Here is a 19,419-nt window from a genome sequence, read left to right on the forward strand (position 1 = left end):
GGTCTCCTCAGTTTCTAAACACTTACAAAGTGTGGGAAAAAGAAGTGGTGACGCAACACGGTGGTAAACATGCCAGTCTCAACTGTTTTTAATCATGTTTGGTATGAAATCAAAAAAGAGCATATATTTGTCCAAAAACAACAAGATTTCTCAGTTTCAACATCTGATATATTGTCTTTGTATAATTTTCAATTAAATATAGGGTTTAAATGATTTGCACATCATTACATTCTGTTTTTATTTACATTTTGCACAGTGTCCCAACTTTTTTGGAAACAGGGTTGTGTATATGTATACCTATATATGTATACAAATATCCACGCCATGTTCAGAAAAAGCACATCGTATTGTGACGATTTATCATGATAACCATCTTTATTGTCATATTTCCCAGCCCGAGTGTACAACACATCAACATACCAAGTTTGCTAGCCTATATGGTAAAATTAACTACTATATATTTGCATTAATAACAAGGAAACAGGGAGACTGTGTGCTGTTCCGGACTTTTTTGCACTCTTCTGAAAACAACACGACTGCTTAACAGTGCAAAGCCAAGCATAGTTTCACTCTGAAGCTCACACATATGATGAGCACGTGTTTGGAATACTGAGAAAGTAGAACGGAGGTTGAGGGAACCAAAAAAAAACAAAAAAGTGGCCTAAGCAGTTTTGAATATTCAAACCAAAGTTGAAGCCTCGATTCATCATACACGTCACCACTGCTGAGCCCACGCCAGCACCACAAGACCACCATTCATCTCATACATGCTCATCCACAGCTGCTCTTTTCTCAATCATCCGTATTTGCACAGATGTCGTCCGTCCTTTTCAGACAAATGATGTCCCAACTCTTCATCTGCTGTGCTGCTAAAATCTCCTGCCCACTGATATGATTACACCTCTGACATGCTTTGACACTGAAGTGACAGCTTTTAAAGGGCAAACCTCTTTACTTTTTACTACAAGAGCAGTACAAAGCTTGCTGCCTCTTAACAAGTCATCAAAAATAAAGGCTCCGCTGTGAAACACTGACATCTAAATTCCACACATATTTCACAGATCTGTGCTCACATTTTTACCAAATTTGTTTCCCAGCTGAAGGTGTCAGCACTTTCCTATCCCATTAAACAGGTTCAGTTGGACCAGCAGCTCTGGCACAGTGATCTTTACGTTCCCCCCCCCGGGGGAGGGGGGTTGTATCAGAGGGCTGTTATTTTCTGCACTAACTTCTAAAGCCAGGAACACTTTGCTTAAGTGGAACACTCAAACTCTAAGGGAGGGATTCTGAATAAAACACTCAATTTTCAGCAACGTCTGATGCTCAAATTTCAAAAGGAATGCTGGAATTGTGAGCAGAGCACTGAGACTAAACTCCAAAATGAGGCTCAGATGTATAACAGTCCAAACACATTACTCAACTTTCATTTACAACAAGAAAACGTCGGCTGTGGGCCCTTTAATAGAACAGACAGACTGAGGGATTCTGAACATTCGAATGGCACAGACACTGAACAGAACACTGTTAGTGTAACCACCACGTTATCATGAACACACTGATTAATAATGAAAGCTCAGAATACAACAGTCACATTTCTAACAGAATGAACACGGTTCTAATAGAACACTCAAAGTTCTAATAGGACCCTCATGTCTCTAACAGAACGCACATAAAAACCATACGTTTCTAAAAAGAACCCTCTTACTACTAATAGAAACCTTTCATTTCTAATAGAACCCTCACATTTCTAATAGAACCCTCTCAGTTCTAATAGAATCTTCACATTTCTAATAGAACCCTCACGTTTCTAATAGAACCCTCGTGTTTCTAATAGAACACTAATGTCTAAAAGAACACTCATTTCTAATAGAAACCTTAAATTTCTAATAGAACCCTCTCAGTTCTAACAGACCACTCACATAAAACCCTCACGGTTCTAATAGAACCCTCTCATTTTAACAGAACCCTCACGTTTATAACAGAACACTCCCAGTTCTAACAGACCACTCATAAAACCCTCCTGTTTCTAACAGAACCCTCCTGTTTCTAACAGAACCCTCGTGTTTCTAACAGAACCCTCGTGTTTCTAACAGAACCCTCCTGTTTCTAACAGAACCCTCCTGTTTCTAACAGAACCCTCCTGTTTTTAACAGAACCCTCCTGTTTCTAACAGAACCCTCCTGTTTCTAACAGAACCCTCATATTTCTAACAGAACCCTCCTGTTTCTAACAGAACCCTCGTGTTTCTAACAGAACCCTCGTGTTTCTAACAGAACCCTCCTGTTTCTAACAGAACCCTCATATTTCTAACAGAACCCTCCTGTTTCTAACAGAACCCTCCTGTTTCTAACAGAACCCTCATATTTCTAACAGAACCCTCCTGTTTCTAACAGAACCCTCGTGTTTCTAACAGAACCCTCCTGTGTTTTCTTGTCACCGTGTGTTTTAACGTCACTCAGTCCAGTGAGACCTGTGAGCCGCCCTGCTGTACTGAGGCTGTAACACTATCATTAATGATGCATCATCTGATCTGTTTATCAGTCCTGAACACTGAACACTGAACACTGAACACTGAACGCTCAACACTGAACACTGAACGCTCAACACTGAACACTGAACACTGAACGCTCAACACTGAACACTGAGTTCTGACTGAACCGCCGACTCTTTCTGCCTCAAACGCAGAGCAGAGCGAACAAACCCATCAGTCATCACGCCTCAGTGGAAGAGCACTGAAGCTCATTCCACCACTTAAAATAAGAAATCCAGCACCGGATTATTGTTTTTATTATGAAGAGAATCACGGTTATTATTTCAAAATACTCTCATTATTCTGAGATACTCTCATCATTCTGAGATACTCTCATTATTCTGAGATGCTCTCATTATTCTGAGATGCTCTCTCGTTATTTTCAGATGCTTTATGCTTCTGAGACAAAAACATAAACATATATTAAACTATAAATGACGAGAACATTTCTCAAAACAATAAGACAGTATCTCACAATAATGAGTTAGTATCACAAAATGAAATAGTATTTCAAATTAGATTAAAAACAAATGACATGGTAAGAATAATGAGGTAACACTTCAAAACGATGACTTAGTATCTCAAAATAATAATTTAATATCTCAAAATAATAATTCAATATCTCAAAATAATAATTCAATATCTCAAAATAATGAGATAGTATCTCAAAATTAAGACTTAGCCTAGCAGCACAAAATAAGCGAGGTAGTATTTCAAAATAATAACTTAGTATGACGAAATACCGGCCCAGAGACGGAGTTAGAGATGTAAATAATAATGAGGTGCTGATCGTGTTACATTAGTGTCAGAATGAGCTCCACAGAGCAGAAGGCTGATAACAGACCCACAGACAGAGAGTGAGAAGTTGAGCAGAGCCGAGTCTGATTATTTAACACTGCGCTTAAACAAACCGCCGCTGACTGTATCAGACCTGAGGGCTGATCGATCAGGCTGATCAGGCTGATCGGGCTGATCCAGGCAGCGCGAAACGCCAAATCCGCGAACGTTAATGTCTCACGCGCTCAATAACAAACAACAACCAGCCCTTTAGCCGCGACTAGCACAGCCAGCTAACCCAGCTAGCCGAGCCGAGGAAGGTCTGTTAACTGCGCTTCTTACCCGGAGCGGAGCGTCTGTGCGGAGCTCTGCAGCTGCGGCGGCGGATCCGAACCTAAACACCTTAACACCAGCCACAGATGACTGACGCAGGCGGCATGTGGCACGACTGGCACACCGAATCTTCAAACATGTGTTCTTCCACCTCCTGTGGGCTGCACTGGCAGTCTAATCGGCCCGAATCAGCGCTGCATTGTTACCTCCAGCTCTGCAAACACTACTAGCGGTGGTGCATGCTGGGAACAGCCACTGTTTGCATTGGTTGCTTTGCGTTATAGAGCACTATCGCCACCTGGTGGCCGTAAATCAGAACATCTCGACAGCCAAAGCACGATTAGCGCATATCAGGACTGATATGAGTTTAATTTTATTTTTAATGCTATACAGTCATATCTCAGCGTGTTCTATTTGGTGGAAAGTAAAGTAAAATAATAGTTTTGACGCGTTTTGTATCTAAAATTGCCCGCTCGTCAGGCTCCAATACTGCAGGTGGCAGTAAGAGTGCAGTTTAGGCTCTATTACGCGTAGAGCAAATCACAGATTGTGTTGCCATGTTTGCGAAGCGAATCCCTCATTTGCGGGAGATTATTTGCAGAACCAGTGACGTAACTGGGATCTTATGGGCCCCAGTAGTGCTTTGCTGTAAATTACTTAAACTATGCAAACTAATAGTTTAACTATATCACTAAAGGGGAGTTCCACCTATTTTTAAAAAATTCGGAGTAGTTCAGACCCAAAGAGTCATACACATAAAATAAAATTGTAAAAAAAATATTGCGATATCAATTAATATATAAAAAAGATGTACGGTCTTATACAGTTGGTTTGAACGGGTAAACATACAGGAATGAATGACTTTGTTTTCATTTCAGAGCTTATCCACGTTTTTAATCCCATTGCTTCAAAACTGCAAATCTGCAGAGGAGGACAAATCCCGCAGGGGTGATTAGTTGGCGCTCTCTGGCAACCTCAATCCCTTCTGCTCGTGCTGGTGCTAATGGCAACATGGAGAGAAACATGTCAGCGTTTGCTTTTTATCAGACAGTAGCGAAAAAATCAGAACAAACGCAGGTATTTAACCTACGGTTTTAACCCACATTATACAACATGTAATCTGACGGTTGGCTTTTTAAGTTGTGAACTACTCGGTGCGGGAATTTGGCTGTTCTTTAGTGGAGAAATGTGGTTTTTAGCCAGGCGACCCGAGCTAACAGTCCTTCAGCCTGTAGAACTGGAAATTAGTTGCTGTGCGTTATTTTGTCAAATAGAAGCTGCTAAAGTAGCATAACAGCAAACTGAAGGAGGAGCAGTGTTTATTTAATGTAATGATGAATGTAAGTCACAAAAGCTCAGAAAAAAGTTCAGCAAAAAAGTTTAAAAAAAAATCCCAAGTACTGAATTCTCTACAGAACTGAGTCCTTCCTGAATCTATCAGTATGTAAACTAAAGTTTGTTTGTCTGTTTTTCTCTTTCTGGATCCTTTTGGTCTAAAATAAAATGGTAAAGCTCCAAAGTGAGTAAAGTAGTCCAGCAACACAACAAACTAAACACAAATCAGGGAATTAGGAACTGAATTTTAATGATTAAAACGAATCTGATGACATATTAATAGGCATATTAATTTTCTCACTAATGTACATAACAGTAAAAATATCATCATTTGAAATTTCGAGAGAAATATTAACTGTTCCAAGATGGTTCCTCAATGCTTCTGCAGTACAGGGAAAGGGTTTTATTTAGAACCATGAGTTCTATATGGCACCATTTTATGCTGAAATGGTTCTTTGCATGGTGAAATGGTTCTTCAGATTGATTGAGAATGTGTCATATTTGGTTCTATTGGTTCTAACAGCAAAAAGGGCTCTGCTGTTGTGACGATGTCAAGCTTGTAACAAAACAAGAACCTGGTTTGGTGCTATATGGAACCATACGCAACACATTCTCCATCAAGCTCAAGAACTGTTTCAGTACGCAAAGAACCATTCAAGTATAAAACGGTTCTAAAAAGAACCATCTTTTTAAGAGTGTACCACTACAGTCTACCTCCACTTCAACTACAAAATCCTTCATTTTCTGCTTTTGCAAGTCAAGTTCAGTATTTTTCAACATTTGTAATTATTAACACTTATTTAATATTCATGTATTTACATGTGTATGTTCATCAGAACGAAGCTAGATAGAGAAATAGTGCAGAAACCTTAAATCTGCATTTAAAACGCCTTTGAGATGCTGATCTTGCTTTAGTTATTCAGCTTCTACTACACAGCATTTATCAGAAATCAGAATAATAAATTTTTATTTGCAGGTTTCTGCTCCACAGGTCAAGAAGAAGAAAAGAAAGGAGAATGGTGCAGCACCAGCTGTGACAGCCAAGAAAAAAAAGATGAAAAAGAGCCCTGTGGACAAAAAGATGAAAGAGGAGGAGAACCAGGAACAAACTGTTGATGTAAGTGTTTGTAATTCTGCAGGCTTTGAGCTCTCAGAAGCGCTCTGGAAACATAAAACTTATTGATGTAAGTACCTTATAGGAAAAGCAGTGTCCATCAAATGAGGCTGAAGGAGTGGGTGCCGAGACGCTTCACACGCTTCTCACTGACCTGACGAAAGTCAACAACAGCAGGGAGAGAGCCAGCAGGATGTTTCAGTGGCTGATATGTCCAAATCAGGCCAAAACCTTCTTTAGGTACAACTCTGCTCACGTAATATATATAAATTAGCCAACCAGCTACCAGTTTTATGTGAAATGTTAAACGAATAATAATGTGAGATGTAATATCAACCTTTTGTCTCATAGAGACTATTGGGAGAAGAAGCCGCTGTTGATTAGACGCCAGAATCCAGACTATTACCAGGGACTTTTCTCAACAGCTGAGTTTGATCGCATTTTAAGAACTGTAAGTAGGTCTGTGTGTAGTTATGAACCTGATGGTCTGCAGTCTTTTTGAAAGCGGACAGCTGTGGGTCTGTCTGAATGAACTGATTCCAATTACGCATTCTGAGTGAACTGTTCATATGTATGTTAGTTGAAGTGGATGAGGGCATGTTAAAAAAAGAACTGAAACAGGGCTAAAGTTTTTGCGTATTCTGACTCTGATTGGATAGGATTTTAATTCTGATTAATTTCAGTTACTTTTTTTCAAAATATATAAACATTTGTGATTATTAAAGTCTTAGTAGACAGCATGTAAACATTGCCGGTGTATGATTTAAATTGGAAAAATGTTGGTTATCAGTAGTTACCACTGTATGTTGACCTACAGGATGATGTCCAGTATGGGGTCAACCTCGATGTGACGAGCTACACAAATGGCAAAAGAGAGACACACAATCCTCCTGGAAGGGCTCTGCCGTACACAGTGTGGGATTTCTATGAGGTACAGTACAGTTCTCATGAACCTGAATTACATGGCAGAAGATCTCTTGGCGAGTGAAATCGTCATAAATATGAACAGCATTTCTAATGTTTCCATTATGACATTGTTTTAAGAATATTATAAGCTTATTCAAACTTATTCAAACCTTTTGTTTGAAATAAGTTAACAATATAAAATAAGAACTATTATTAACTGAAGAATATTCTTGTAGCAATCTTATAACTAGAGTTGGTTTATTTATTACCTAGATATACGGTGAGTTTTTTCACTTGCCAAGTAATTATTTATTTGCAGTGTATTAGTTGCTGTAAGGACTTTCCATACCCATAAAGATGCCTTATTTGTCACATACATAGAACACCCATGCCTTGCTTTAATTTATGGTATTCCTGTATAGATTTCTATATCTTTCTAATTAATGGCCTAATAGTTGCTGTTCCTTTTGCGCTGCATCCTGATGAAGATGCCACACTGTTAGGCTTTAACTGCAGACTTCACAGGCCAAACAGTCTTGGGACTCATTTTGAGGTTGTCAACCTGAATTATAGATCATGATGATATTGTTTTATAAATGAAACCAGCCATCTCATCATCCAGCTTCCGGTGATGCTAACTAATTCTGACTCTGTCAGTCGCTCAGTATGCTGCACTCATCATCAGGCAGGTCTCCGTCGCAACCAAGCAAATAAGCACAGCGCGCAAGCAGCAAGTGTGGATATCCCAGATAATGGCTGTGTTTACACGCAAAGATTTTTGCCGATCTGATTCAATACATTCCGATTATAGATTAAGACTGAGGTGTTTATATGCTCACTCTACTCAACAATCTGATGAAAATCTCTGTTTACACTCAAACTGCAAGTGATCCGATTCAAACTTAGAAACATGCGCAGAGAACCACTTAGTGTAGACGTTACCATGACAACGAGCATCACTTGAGTCCCGTCAGAGTGAGACAGAGAGTAAGCAGTGCTTGTGTTTTTAATTCCTTTGAAATGGTGTCAGACTCAGGAAAACATACTTCACATGTGCTTATTAAAGAAGGCTGGGAGGGAGACGTCGTGATCTGAGACATGTAAGCTGGACACCCGTCCCACCACTGCCTTTTAAAACTCACAGCATAAACTTCGTCTTCTTTGTAGACCAGTTTCTGCGCCGTCATGTTGAACATTATAAACTTTCACTATGACGTGACGCACATGCGCAGAACATACTTAAACTTTCCAATTGGGAATGTAATCAGATACAGGCGTTTACAGGGATATTATTCTTCTATTTAACGGATTATTTACAGGATTACCCACCTCGTTCAATCAGATTTTGTATTCAGAAATTGTATTCTGAATGGCCTCGGACTAGTCTATTCCAATTGAGGTTTAATACATGGATGTGTTCTATTCCGATTGAGCTATTAGTTGGATTATTAACGGATTATTAGGCTGCATGTAGGCATGGAGTGTGAGAACCACAACAGAAAGGCAGTTTGTGTTACTGTGCCTTTAAGAGTGATCTATGCAAATGTTTTTTGTTCTGATGGGCTGATCTGTATTTTGTATCCCTCAAAATGCGGTCTGGGCTAAAACACTTCTTACAGCTTCTTGTAACAACATGAATGGTGAACGGTCTGGGCCCAATAGACACATGCATGTAAATGTACTGGTTTTCCTGACCTCACTAAAAAAAAAACAAATTCAAACTTTTTTTTGCAGCTTTGTGTCTATTTGTGAACTAGACAGTTAATTATGCTCACAATCAAACTACATTTTTTTTATCTATAAAAAAGGACACAAAAACAAAAATGCACCTACCAGAGAAACAACATTGTTTCTTTCCTCGCGAGCAGTTTTAAGCGTGGTTTGTTGGAACGACCGAAGCAGACGGAGGGCTGATATTTTAGGACTGTGGTTTGATGAGAAACCTCAGGGGTCTATTTGGGAAGCTAATTACTGGAAGGTCTCCTGTTGTAAAGGCTGTAGTGAGATGCTGAGGACAGAGTGTGTAAAGAGCATGTTTGGAGTAGAATTAGAGAGCGAGAGAAAACCTCTTTCAGCTCCTTTTATTACAGAGCAGAGATCGCCGTGTCAATAACAATGAACGCGTTAAATGTAAATTTCACTGTAATGTTCTCTGTCAGAAGTCAGAAGTCAAGGTTCATTTATATATATATATATATATATATAGCGCTTTTTTACAACAGATAAGCCCCCATGAGTGTTGCCAGTGGTGATTGCTATCTGGTGTTCTCTGGTCGACGCTGAATAGCAATCATAACAAAACAAAAAAACAGCTGAGAATGAGGTTTGATCATCAGTCAAAGTATAACATACAGAAAAGGGAAAAGCAGCAGAAGAATTGTCTATGATTGAAAAATGCAGCAGCATCATCAGCAGGGTCAGTTCATGCAAGTGAGGTTTGCAGAGTATTGTACAGCTGGAAGCTCCATGGCGGTCAAACTGGTCCAGGAGATGGGTGAGCAGTGGGCACCCGATCGGGGGGGGGATCATGCAACAGCCTCACACCACACAGGACGGGCAGCTGTTCAACTCAGCAAAGAAAAAGAAAACACACAGAGAGTTAGTCCTGTAAATAGAGACTGATTACAGTTTACAGGGTTAACAGAGCAGCAGAGACAGCGGCAGGTCTAGTTATTACAGCCTATCTAAGAGGGAGAGCCAGAAGGTGACAGAGACATGAGGGCTTCCTGAGATGTCAGCGCCCATCTGCTCCACCATCAACAAACCTGAGTGAACGTGTGAGAGCAGCGAGACGACAGCACCAACACTCCCAGTTTACCATAATACTGTATGACCATGAACCCCCAGATCTGCACCTTTTATCTGACAGGGAAAACTAATTACCAAAGGCTCGACTAAACAAGTAAGTTTTTAGCCCAGACTTAAAGACTGAGGCTGTGTCTGAGTCCTGAATGTTAACAGGAAGATTATTCCAAAGCTGGGGGGCTTTGTATGAGAAGGTTCTCCCCCCAATGTAACTTTATTAATTCTAGGTACTAATAGTAAACCAGCACCTTGTGATCTAAGTCGGCGTAATGGTTCATAATAAGGGAGAGGTTCATTCAGAGTAGCAAGAGCAATCATGTTTTTCTGTCATTACTATGCAGTCCTAGTATATCACTGTTGTTGGAACCAAACCTCATATCTCCAAAATTATAACTTTACAGGAGAGGGAAAAACCAGTGTCAAAAGTCAGTGGAACCAGAGTTTTTTCCAAGTAATTTTGGGACGTTTACTTTGGTCTATTCATCATGAAATTTAGACACAGTTTAAAGGAAAACAGGCATTTTCAAATGATGTCAAAATGGAGATACACTGTTTTGTCCCGACAGCAGCGATACGACAGTGTTTTTTTGTTTACTTTCAGAGTGGATGCTCTCTCCGCATGCTGAACCCTCAGGCTTTCTCTTCCACTGTATGGAACGTTCTGTCCATCCTGCAGGAGAAGTTCGGCAGCATGGCAGGAGCCAACGTGTAAGAGAATATGCAGAAGGGGACCTCCACTGATTTTTCAGAATTTCTGCATAATTAGATAGTTAAGATGTAAACAGTCATTCAAAGTGGTTTGATGTGAAATGCTCTGTTCTACACTCTCAGAAAAAAAGGTATTAAACTGTCACTGGGGTGGTCCCCTCAAGGGTACATCTCAGTACCTTTAATCAGGGAACATAATTGTACAATAATCCGTTGAAATGAAATTTTCTAAGTTGTATTGACTCCACACACCATCTCATCTTTATTTTATTGTTCTGTTTTAAAACATTAGGTTATAAAAAAGTACAAATATGTACTTTTCACCTGGAAAAAAAATTATTTAAGGTTCACAGTTGGACCTTAAAACCACTGTTGTACCTTTGAGGGAACATTTACATCGTTTGTACCTCGATGAACGAAAAATGTACCTGCACAGAACCTTCATTTATAACGGTATAGAGTCAGAATTGTTTACAGTGGTGGTGATGACCAGACGTCTGAAGAGCTTAATGCCTCTAAAAGCTCCCTCACAGAAAGGTATTACTGCCAGAGATGTCTGAGACACTTTGCCATAGTTTTAAGAGGATTTTGACGTCAGTTTGTTAATGGCTGAGGGGTACATGCAGGATGTTGTAAGGCAGATAGTCCCTAAAAGAAAACCAAACATTTTTCCAGGTTTTTCACTGTTTTACCCTCAACATTATATGTAGGTTCACTGGTTATTTTGGAAAGTTAATAAAATATTTGTGTTGTAGACGTGGCGACTCCTGGTTCCTATCACCACCATTCTAAAGAAATCAGTAATTTTATCTACAATGAACCATTTCCCATCAAACCACTCTGAATGACTTTACATCTCAAAGACTGAATTTTGGATATATTTTTTTATTGATGGATTTCCCTTTTCATGCTCACTAATCTCATTTAAAGCACAATGGATTGTGGTGTTTTATCGTATGTCTGACTTCAGCTGGACTGCAGAGCACTATTAAATTTCAAATATCAGTCATTACTGTCTGTTATTGTCTTTAATTCAGTTTTATATATGTGCAGGTATCTAACTCCAGCAGGAACACAAGGCTTTGCTCCTCATTATGATGATATAGAAGCATTTATTGTGCAGTTAGAAGGGAAGAAGCACTGGAGAGTGTATAACCCACGGTGAGTCACCAGATATATCCCACTACAACACCAATGAGCTAGGGATGGGACAATCACTGTTTTAATAATATACAGCTGTATATAGCCCAGTGATAATCATACTGTCTCAGATTTGAATGAGTTTGTGTGATTAACTCCTGTTTAAAAAGTCACAGTGAAAGTAAGTAGCACTGCTGCTACAATTCTTGGAATAATTTCATCCCAATGTATTTTAGATTTATTTCAATGATATTAAAGTATTTTCTTTAGATGTATCCAATTTAAATATAGAATTATAATATTTGAGGGGGTAATCCTACATTTTTCTAACATTTATTTTTCTTGTTTTTATTGTGTTTAAGGCAAGTATATGTAAATAAGCTCTTTTCTGATTGGCTGTCCTGTTTTGTGTCTCATTCAAAAAACAAAAACAGTCCATGACAGTGACCTCAGTGTGTAAAGTATATTTTAAAAGTATCACCATCAGTATCAAAACTATGAATCTGCTCCCTTGATAAAGAAGCTTCTGAGAAAACTGTTGGAAAATCTACATGCTGTTACAACTGGTACAATGTTTCTGCTGTTCTTTAGGTCTGAAGATGAAGTTTTACCTCTTGTGCCGAGTCGTAAGTCAAACATCACAGTGCTTCTTCAGTTACATAGAGTTGCACGTAGATGCTTCTACATTTCTACTTTTTTATTTTTACTTATTTATTTATTTATTTTGTTATTTTAATATTATGTATTGCTTCTTTAAGCTAATTTCAGTCAGGCAGAGATTGGGAAGCCCGTAATGGACGTTGTTCTGGAAGCGGGTGACCTGCTGTATTTACCCAGAGGTTTCATTCACCAGGGCGACTGTCTGCCTGACGCTCACTCACTGCACATCACCATTTCCTCCTTCCAGAGGAACAGCTGGGGCGACCTGCTCCTCAAGGTGGGCTTTCATTAGCGATGAACCAAAATTAGAATAACTGCACAAAACCAAAACTTTTTTAAATTAGTCTTTCGTTTTTACATTTTTTGAGTAAAACATAATTGGAAAAATTGTAAGATAAAAAAATAACTTACACAGCTGCTAGTGTGTTCTATAATGATGAGTAAGCAGTGTCTTTTACTATTTTGATTCCTAATTCTCTTTACAAGTAATATTATAGTTCTGAACCAAAACCGAAGTATGTATGTTTCAGCTCACAGTGCAGAATTCATTTATTTTATTTTATTTATTTGTTTTGGTCTTGCCGAGAGGTGCACTGCTCTGTGTACGATCACAGCTAAATGTTCCAGCAGTGTTCGATGCAAAACTCTCCCCTCCCTCTGACCACACTCAAGTAGTAACAAAGCCAAAAGGTTTATTCACTGCTTTAGTTTTGCGCCCATTTCAAACTGTAGGGAACGGATTTCCAACCCTGGTGCTGGACGACTGTCTGTCCTGAACATTTTTGTGTTCTTCGGGCAGAGAAAACAGCAGAATGTGCACAACTAGATTTTATTTCACTTGATGTTTGTGTTTAACGTGCCTGCTGTTTGCATTTATATTTATTTGGTTTTATAATTTTGGTTGTTTATTATTTGAGGTGTGTGTGTGTGTGTGTGTGTGTGTGTGTGTGTGTGTGTGTGTTTTTTAATACCATTTTCTCTTTGTTGCAGGCCTATTTAGTCTTAAAACAAAATAGATTGTAACTGACAGGCATATATGAAAGTTTCAAATTACGTTTTTTGATTTTCTCAGTTAAAATAAGTTAACACATCCTCTACAGAGAACACACTTAAATATAACACATTTCTGTACAGTTTAGTGCACTTATTGCACAGTTTCAGTGTATTTGCTGAGTTTAACATACTGGAAAAAAATAAAAGCCAAAATATACATATTCGAAATATTTTATCGTACCACATTTTATGTTTTTTTTTATTAAATGTGCTAAATTCAGCAAATAAAAAGTAATTGTGTAGAAAAATGTGCAGAAGTGTGTTTTCTGTAGAGGACGTGCTAACTTATTTTCACATAGAAAATCAACAAATAAAGTAAAAAGTAATTTCATGCTTCAGAATTTTTGTTGTTTTTACTCTTTCGCCTAAAAGCCCAAATTTCGTCTCTGGTCTTTCAGCTCACTTTCTGCTTCATGTTCTCTGTATGGTCTGATGCTGCGTCTGGAGCAGTGCGTGGTGTAATCACTTTGTGTGGAAGTTAGCACAGCGTTGTTTATCTGTTCGATTGGCAGGTCATGCCAGCGGCTTTGGAAATGGCGATGGAGGAAAATGTGGAGTTTAGAAAGGGTCTGCCGATTGATTACCTCACTTTCATGGGAGTGCAGAACTCTGACAAGGTGACTTATCCTTTTATTTCATTGACACAACCAAATACTCGAGAGAAATAAGCCGTAATTATATGCATTCTGCTTACACATATATATTGTGTTTGTATGTAAACAGGAGGATCCACGCAGAGATAAATTTTTGTCCCACATGGAGGGCTTGATAAAGAAGCTCACGTCGTATGCTCCAGTGGACGCTGCTGTGGATCAGAAAGCCAGAGAATTCCTCCATGACTGTCTTCCACCTGCGCTGTCTGAAGGTAAGCTGCTCTATACTGTTTTACTACTGTGTTTATTAGGGCTTTGTAAGATATCCTTTGTTAATTGTTATTGTGATATTGGCTGCAGTATTAAAGAAATGAGTCTGTAACCAGTCGCAGTGTTTTTCACTGTGTGCTCTGAGCATCCTGAACAATCACAGTTCCAGATGAGTTTCTGTGGGTGTTTTGATGAATCAAAGTATTCTTGTAATCCAACAAAAATGATTTACTTTGGTCAAAATAAGGCCAATCTTTAACCTTGTCACATTATTGATTCACCAGTGCGTTTTCCAAGCGTGACATGCTATAGTATAGTGATGCTAAAACAGATGTAATGTTTCCTGTCTCTGGTGTTTGATACTCTGGTTGCTGTGCTTTTAGATTATCCCATAAACAGTGTATTAAAGTATCCTAGGTGGAGGATTATTATCTGTGTTTGAAATAAACATTCAGAAATGAATTATGGATCAGACATTTGCATAATCTAATTTACCTTTAGTGTAATGTTCAGATATGAAAGTAAAATGAGCACTAATGTGTGTGTGTGTGTGTGTTGTGTGTGTGTTTGTGTGTGTGTGTCTGGTGTAGAGGAGAAAAGCAGCAGTGTGTATGGAGCGTCTGCTCGGTGGGAGGATGGAGAAGCTGTGGATGTGGCTGTACATATGAAGGGTCAGACCAAAATCAGACTCATCCGGGCAGGAGTTGCCAGGTGTGTATAAAACACGCAAAACACTACTGTCAGTGTATTTCAATTTAGTCCTTCGTCATTTCAGGTTGTTATTATTTATTTATATTTATTAGCCAAAGTTGCAATATAGATAACATTTTTGTTTCTTTTTAATGAGCCAAACTGACATTTTAAATTCTTAAACAAAAAAAAATCGGTTGCCTGTTTAAGCAGCTTGGATCAAATAAAGTGCTACATGAAAAGTAAGGGGTGACGGTGACTCATGCATAATTATGTTTAGCAGCAATTTGGATCATTTTTGCTGCTAATGGTGTTAAGACATGCCAATGAGAAAATATATTGTTATGAATAAAAAATACTGAAAAAGATTTAACATTAGTTTATTGTGTATAAGCCAGCAATAATTAGTTAATTCGAACTTGATCATTTAGTAGATTTGGTAATTTATCTTGATGTTTTAGGTCACAGCTAACATATTAAATAGTGTGTTTGACAAAGCTATAAAGCCCAAAAAGTTTTTTTTTTTGTTTAGTGTTTCGGTGCTGCCAAAAAAAAGAACTCCACTGTGTCCACCATCCTAAAGTCTCATACATTCAAATGTTGCATGTTGTATTGAGTCCTGAATTTGCGGATCGTTATGCCTCTATTTTAGAAGATTGTAAGATCAGTCGACTTACTGAACAATAACTTGGATAACTATACAAATTTCACTGCAAGAAGGGTCTGGGTTCAGTTCCCCAGCTGAGTTTGCATGTTTTCACCGTGTCTGTGTGGGTTTCCTCCCACAGTCCAAAGACATGCAGTCAGGCTAACTGGACATGCTAAATTGCCCCCAGGTGTGAATGTATGTGTCTGTGTATCTGCACTGTGATGGACCAGCAGCCTGTCCAGAGTGTTTCTTGCCTTCTGCCCAATGACCGCTGGAATAGGCTCCAGCACCCTCCACGACTCAGGAGGATAAGCGGCTTAGATAATGTGTGTGTGTGTGTGTGTGTTTTTTTTCATTATTTATATATACAGCTACACTGTGTCTCCATTCTGTGCAATACAGCAGAGAACTTATTTTACTATTAAAATTCCAAACTAGACGACTTATTAAAATACCTCATTAAGAAAAAGAACACAAAAATGATGTGTATCTGTATATTTGAATAATTACACAGATTCATAATAACAACTGTCAGATTGATGAAAGAATCGCTTTTACATATTTATCACTGATTTTCTCTCTGTGTAGACTGTGCAGTGATGGAGAGGCTGTTCATCTTTACTACACAACTGAGAACTCCAGAGTTTACCATAAACAGGAACCCAAGAGCATTGAGATTAAAGCAGAGGTAAACGCGGTGATCTTGCTTAAGAACTTTACATAGATACCATGTTATCGTCTTTATTGAAAGGAATGTTCAGGCTTTGCTTTAGTCAGGTTTATTCTTTTCCTCTGTAGCACACAGACGCCGTGGAGTACCTGATCCACAATTACCCAAAGTTCATCACGGTCGCTAGTTTACCGTGCGACTCCGCAGAAGACAAGGTATTGCATTCCATCATCAAAAATTAGGGATGTAAATCTCTTCAGCTCATGTGTGATTCTGTAGGCTGGATTTATACAGTGAAACATTCACACATCTTTACACATCCACATGTAACCAGGTTTCACTTGAGGTGTATAATTATAAAGCATCCTACAACTCATTTGAAACACAGTTGCAAGTGTTTCAACGTCATGGAACAAGTTTCATGAAACAGCCAAACAAAATGCGATAACATCAAGTGACAACGGCGTGTGACATACTATCAACCAATTGATTTCACCGGATCAGTGCATAAAAAAATAAAACAGAAGGTGAATTATTAGGTGGTGGAAAATAAGAATTCCTCTCTGACTCTGTCAAGCTTGAGAATTTTTCATTTTCTCAGTTTCTGAGCCATGACAACAAACGTGAGTTTCTAAAAGCTAACCTTTCCGTAACAGGCTGTGTTAACTAGCCAGCTAACGCTAACAGCTGCTTGTGCCAACGTTTATTCTTCTTTAACCTGCTGTTATCATGATCTATGTAGCTAGATTCATTTTCTCCTAAATTTCCACAAAGATCAGATCATTTAAGATCTAAAGGATGAAAATTGTTACAGAAGAGGGGACAGAGATGCGTTCTATGTTGAACTAGCCATGTTATAAGTACAGGATGAGTGAGACGTTCAGGATAACCATACTGGCTGCATAAACATTAATTCTTAAAGGCTTAATGTACAAACAGTAGATAAACATTCAAATATATTCTAAAGACAGACAGATAATACTCAGACAAACAGATAAATGACAGATAACGGTATATATTATAGATTTTGGGATAGTGTACAAAGATAAAAATGCTGCAAATATGTAAATTACACCTTGTTTTTGACACAACATATCGCTCTCGCTATAAAACAGGGGTGCACAACTCCAGTCCTGGAGGGCTGGTATCCAGCAGTTTGGTGTTTTACCTACTTACAACATCTCCTTACACTTAGCTGTTAATTGCCAGGTTATTGGGTGTGTCTGAGTAGGGAAACCAGTGCTGGACACTGGCCTTCTCGAACCAGAGTTGTGCGCTCCAGCTTTATAGTGAGAGTGACATGTATCAGGGGGATGCCACACCTCCAGGAGTGGTGGGGCAAAACATATTGTTTAGACTCAGCTCAGTGACGAAATGCAATTAGGCCACTGGCTACAATTGCCTTTCATTTCATGACACGTCTTTATAAACCCATACAGAGGTGGGTAGTAACCAGTTACAATATTTGTACTGCTCTGTGATTGGTTACATCTCTGACTTTGGAGCTTTGTATTTTAGACTAAAAAAATCCCAAACAGAGAAGAACGGAGCTGCACAATCTTCAGTTCCTGTGCTGATAAATGCTCGATGTAGTAAGAAGTTCCACTGCAGTACTCAGAACTTTGATTTCAGGACAAGATTTTTAACCTGCTTCTTTTGTATTTCTACTCACTTGTTTTGGGTAATTTTACTTATGTAATTATTTTATGCAAGTATCAATACTTGTACTTAAGTGCTGGTTTAGGCTCCTCTACCCACCTCTGAGCCTTATTATGAACAGTGTCAGTGTTTGTTTTGATGCTGCTTCAGTAGGTGCAGCCTCAGATAGCAGTATTTGTTAAAAAAATGCTCCACAGTCCATGTGCCTAAATCTAACTATATCATTATTTTATTGCTTGTCTCTGTTTATTTACAGCAGCTCGCAGTGCTGAAAGGAAATGAGCGTTTGTAAAGAGTGAAATGTTAAAGCAGTAGGTTGTGCAGACAGTAGAGAAAATGTGCTCTGGAAAAACGAGCTCTGTTGTTTAATTCCCTCATGAATTAGCGCGGTTCAGGTGTTTGGTGCAGACTTGAATACGGGTGGAGTTGCATGTCTAAACCAAACTAAAGCGCCCCAACCAAGGCAGCTCTAAAAGCGCCTCCCAGCTGAAATGGAGATTCTGATCGGCTCTTTTCGTGCTGGTCAGCGCTTCATGCAGTTTAGGGAAAGCAGAGGTTTTAATGTTATGTCCTGAACTCAAAAAGTCGTGGGGTTGTCACTGCAGAACTTTGAAAAGTGGTGGGCCAAATGCCCGCTCACCAACGTGGTTCTAGGGGCTGTGTTGTATCAAAAACAGTAACTGATAATTTGGCTCACTAGTGGAGTAACTGAATGTTTTGTAGGTATATTTGTATCTGAATTGCCATGTGCAACTGTCAAGCAGGCAACTCACAACATGCAACTAGTTGCATGAAAGTTTCACCATGTAAAGCCAGCCTTAGGAAACAATTCAGCACATTCTGAAATCTCAAATTTCATCATAATATAACTTCTAAAGATATATAAATGGATCTGGAGGAACTACATACTGAGTTATGCAATCTAGACAATAAAAACAATACCCCATCTCTTTTTATGTCTAAATATAGTCTGAGAATTTTGTTTTGGCAAAAAAAAACACAAGCACATGTTATTGGATATTATTGTAATTGATTTTGACCTATTAAAACTGAATCATCACCTTAAGCTTGATGCATCACTGCATGTTTACACTTTGCAGTTATTATTTATTCCTTTGTCATGTTCGGGTTTAACTCTTGTTTTTCAGGAATCATTGGCGGAGTTGCTGTTTGAGAAAGGAATAATCCACACGTCTGAACCTTTGATGACAAAGTGAAGTTCATTTGTTGGCTATAAATGAAATGTGATCAGAAAAAATTGTTCCAACTTTTTTTTTTCTCTGTTATGAAAAAAGTACTGCCATTTCATACAGCGAATGTAAGAATAAAATTTAGCATATTTGATGCACGGCTGTTTGACCTCTACATCTTTAGTAAATGATTTACATGGACAGAAGGCTTTTGTGTGTTTTCATTATGATGCCATTTGAGAAAACATACAATTATACAAGTATAAATATCAAATCACAACTTGGGGCATTCCACCCTTAAACTAGAATTTAATGTGATTGTGTTATGCACTATTCT

General features: G+C 38.6%; 2 protein-coding genes across 2 annotated transcripts in view; one reads left to right on the forward strand and one right to left on the reverse strand.

The window, feature by feature from the left end:
* The window catches only part of extl3 (exostosin-like glycosyltransferase 3), a 45,274-nt gene extending 41,424 nt beyond the window's left edge, over positions 1–3,850 (reverse strand). Inside the window, 1 exon segment of the mRNA XM_036582189.1 lies at positions 3,650–3,850. The gene's annotated coding sequence lies outside the window, so the exon portion shown is untranslated.
* Positions 3,851–4,594: 744 nt separating this feature from the next.
* riox1 (ribosomal oxygenase 1) lies at positions 4,595–19,285 on the forward strand. Its single transcript, XM_036582190.1, has 15 exons — positions 4,595–4,717; positions 5,952–6,092; positions 6,175–6,329; positions 6,441–6,540; positions 6,907–7,020; positions 10,402–10,508; positions 11,562–11,669; positions 12,240–12,274; positions 12,407–12,585; positions 13,874–13,978; positions 14,085–14,226; positions 14,815–14,935; positions 16,152–16,251; positions 16,362–16,448; positions 19,041–19,285. The coding sequence occupies exons 1-15, from the start codon at positions 4,652–4,654 to the stop codon at positions 19,107–19,109; spliced, it is 1,629 nt and encodes a 542-aa protein (XP_036438083.1). The 5' UTR covers positions 4,595–4,651; the 3' UTR covers positions 19,110–19,285.
* The last annotated feature ends 134 nt before the right edge of the window (positions 19,286–19,419 follow it).

The sequence above is a fragment of the Colossoma macropomum genome, unplaced genomic scaffold (assembly GCF_904425465.1).
Source record: "Colossoma macropomum unplaced genomic scaffold, Colossoma_macropomum, whole genome shotgun sequence".
NCBI classification, from domain to species: Eukaryota; Metazoa; Chordata; class Actinopteri; order Characiformes; family Serrasalmidae; genus Colossoma; species Colossoma macropomum.

Excerpts from the sequence above, each read along its gene's own strand:
- riox1 (XM_036582190.1), top strand. The coding sequence starts at position 4,652 with ATGGAGAGAAACATGTCAGCGTTTGCTTTTTATCAGACAGTAGCGAAA. Across the intron at positions 14,936-16,151 it reads ATCCGGGCAGGAGTTGCCAG|ACTGTGCAGTGATGGAGAGG; the intron begins GTGTGTATAAAA and ends CTCTCTGTGTAG. Across the intron at positions 16,449-19,040 it reads GCGACTCCGCAGAAGACAAG|GAATCATTGGCGGAGTTGCT; the intron begins GTATTGCATTCC and ends CTTGTTTTTCAG.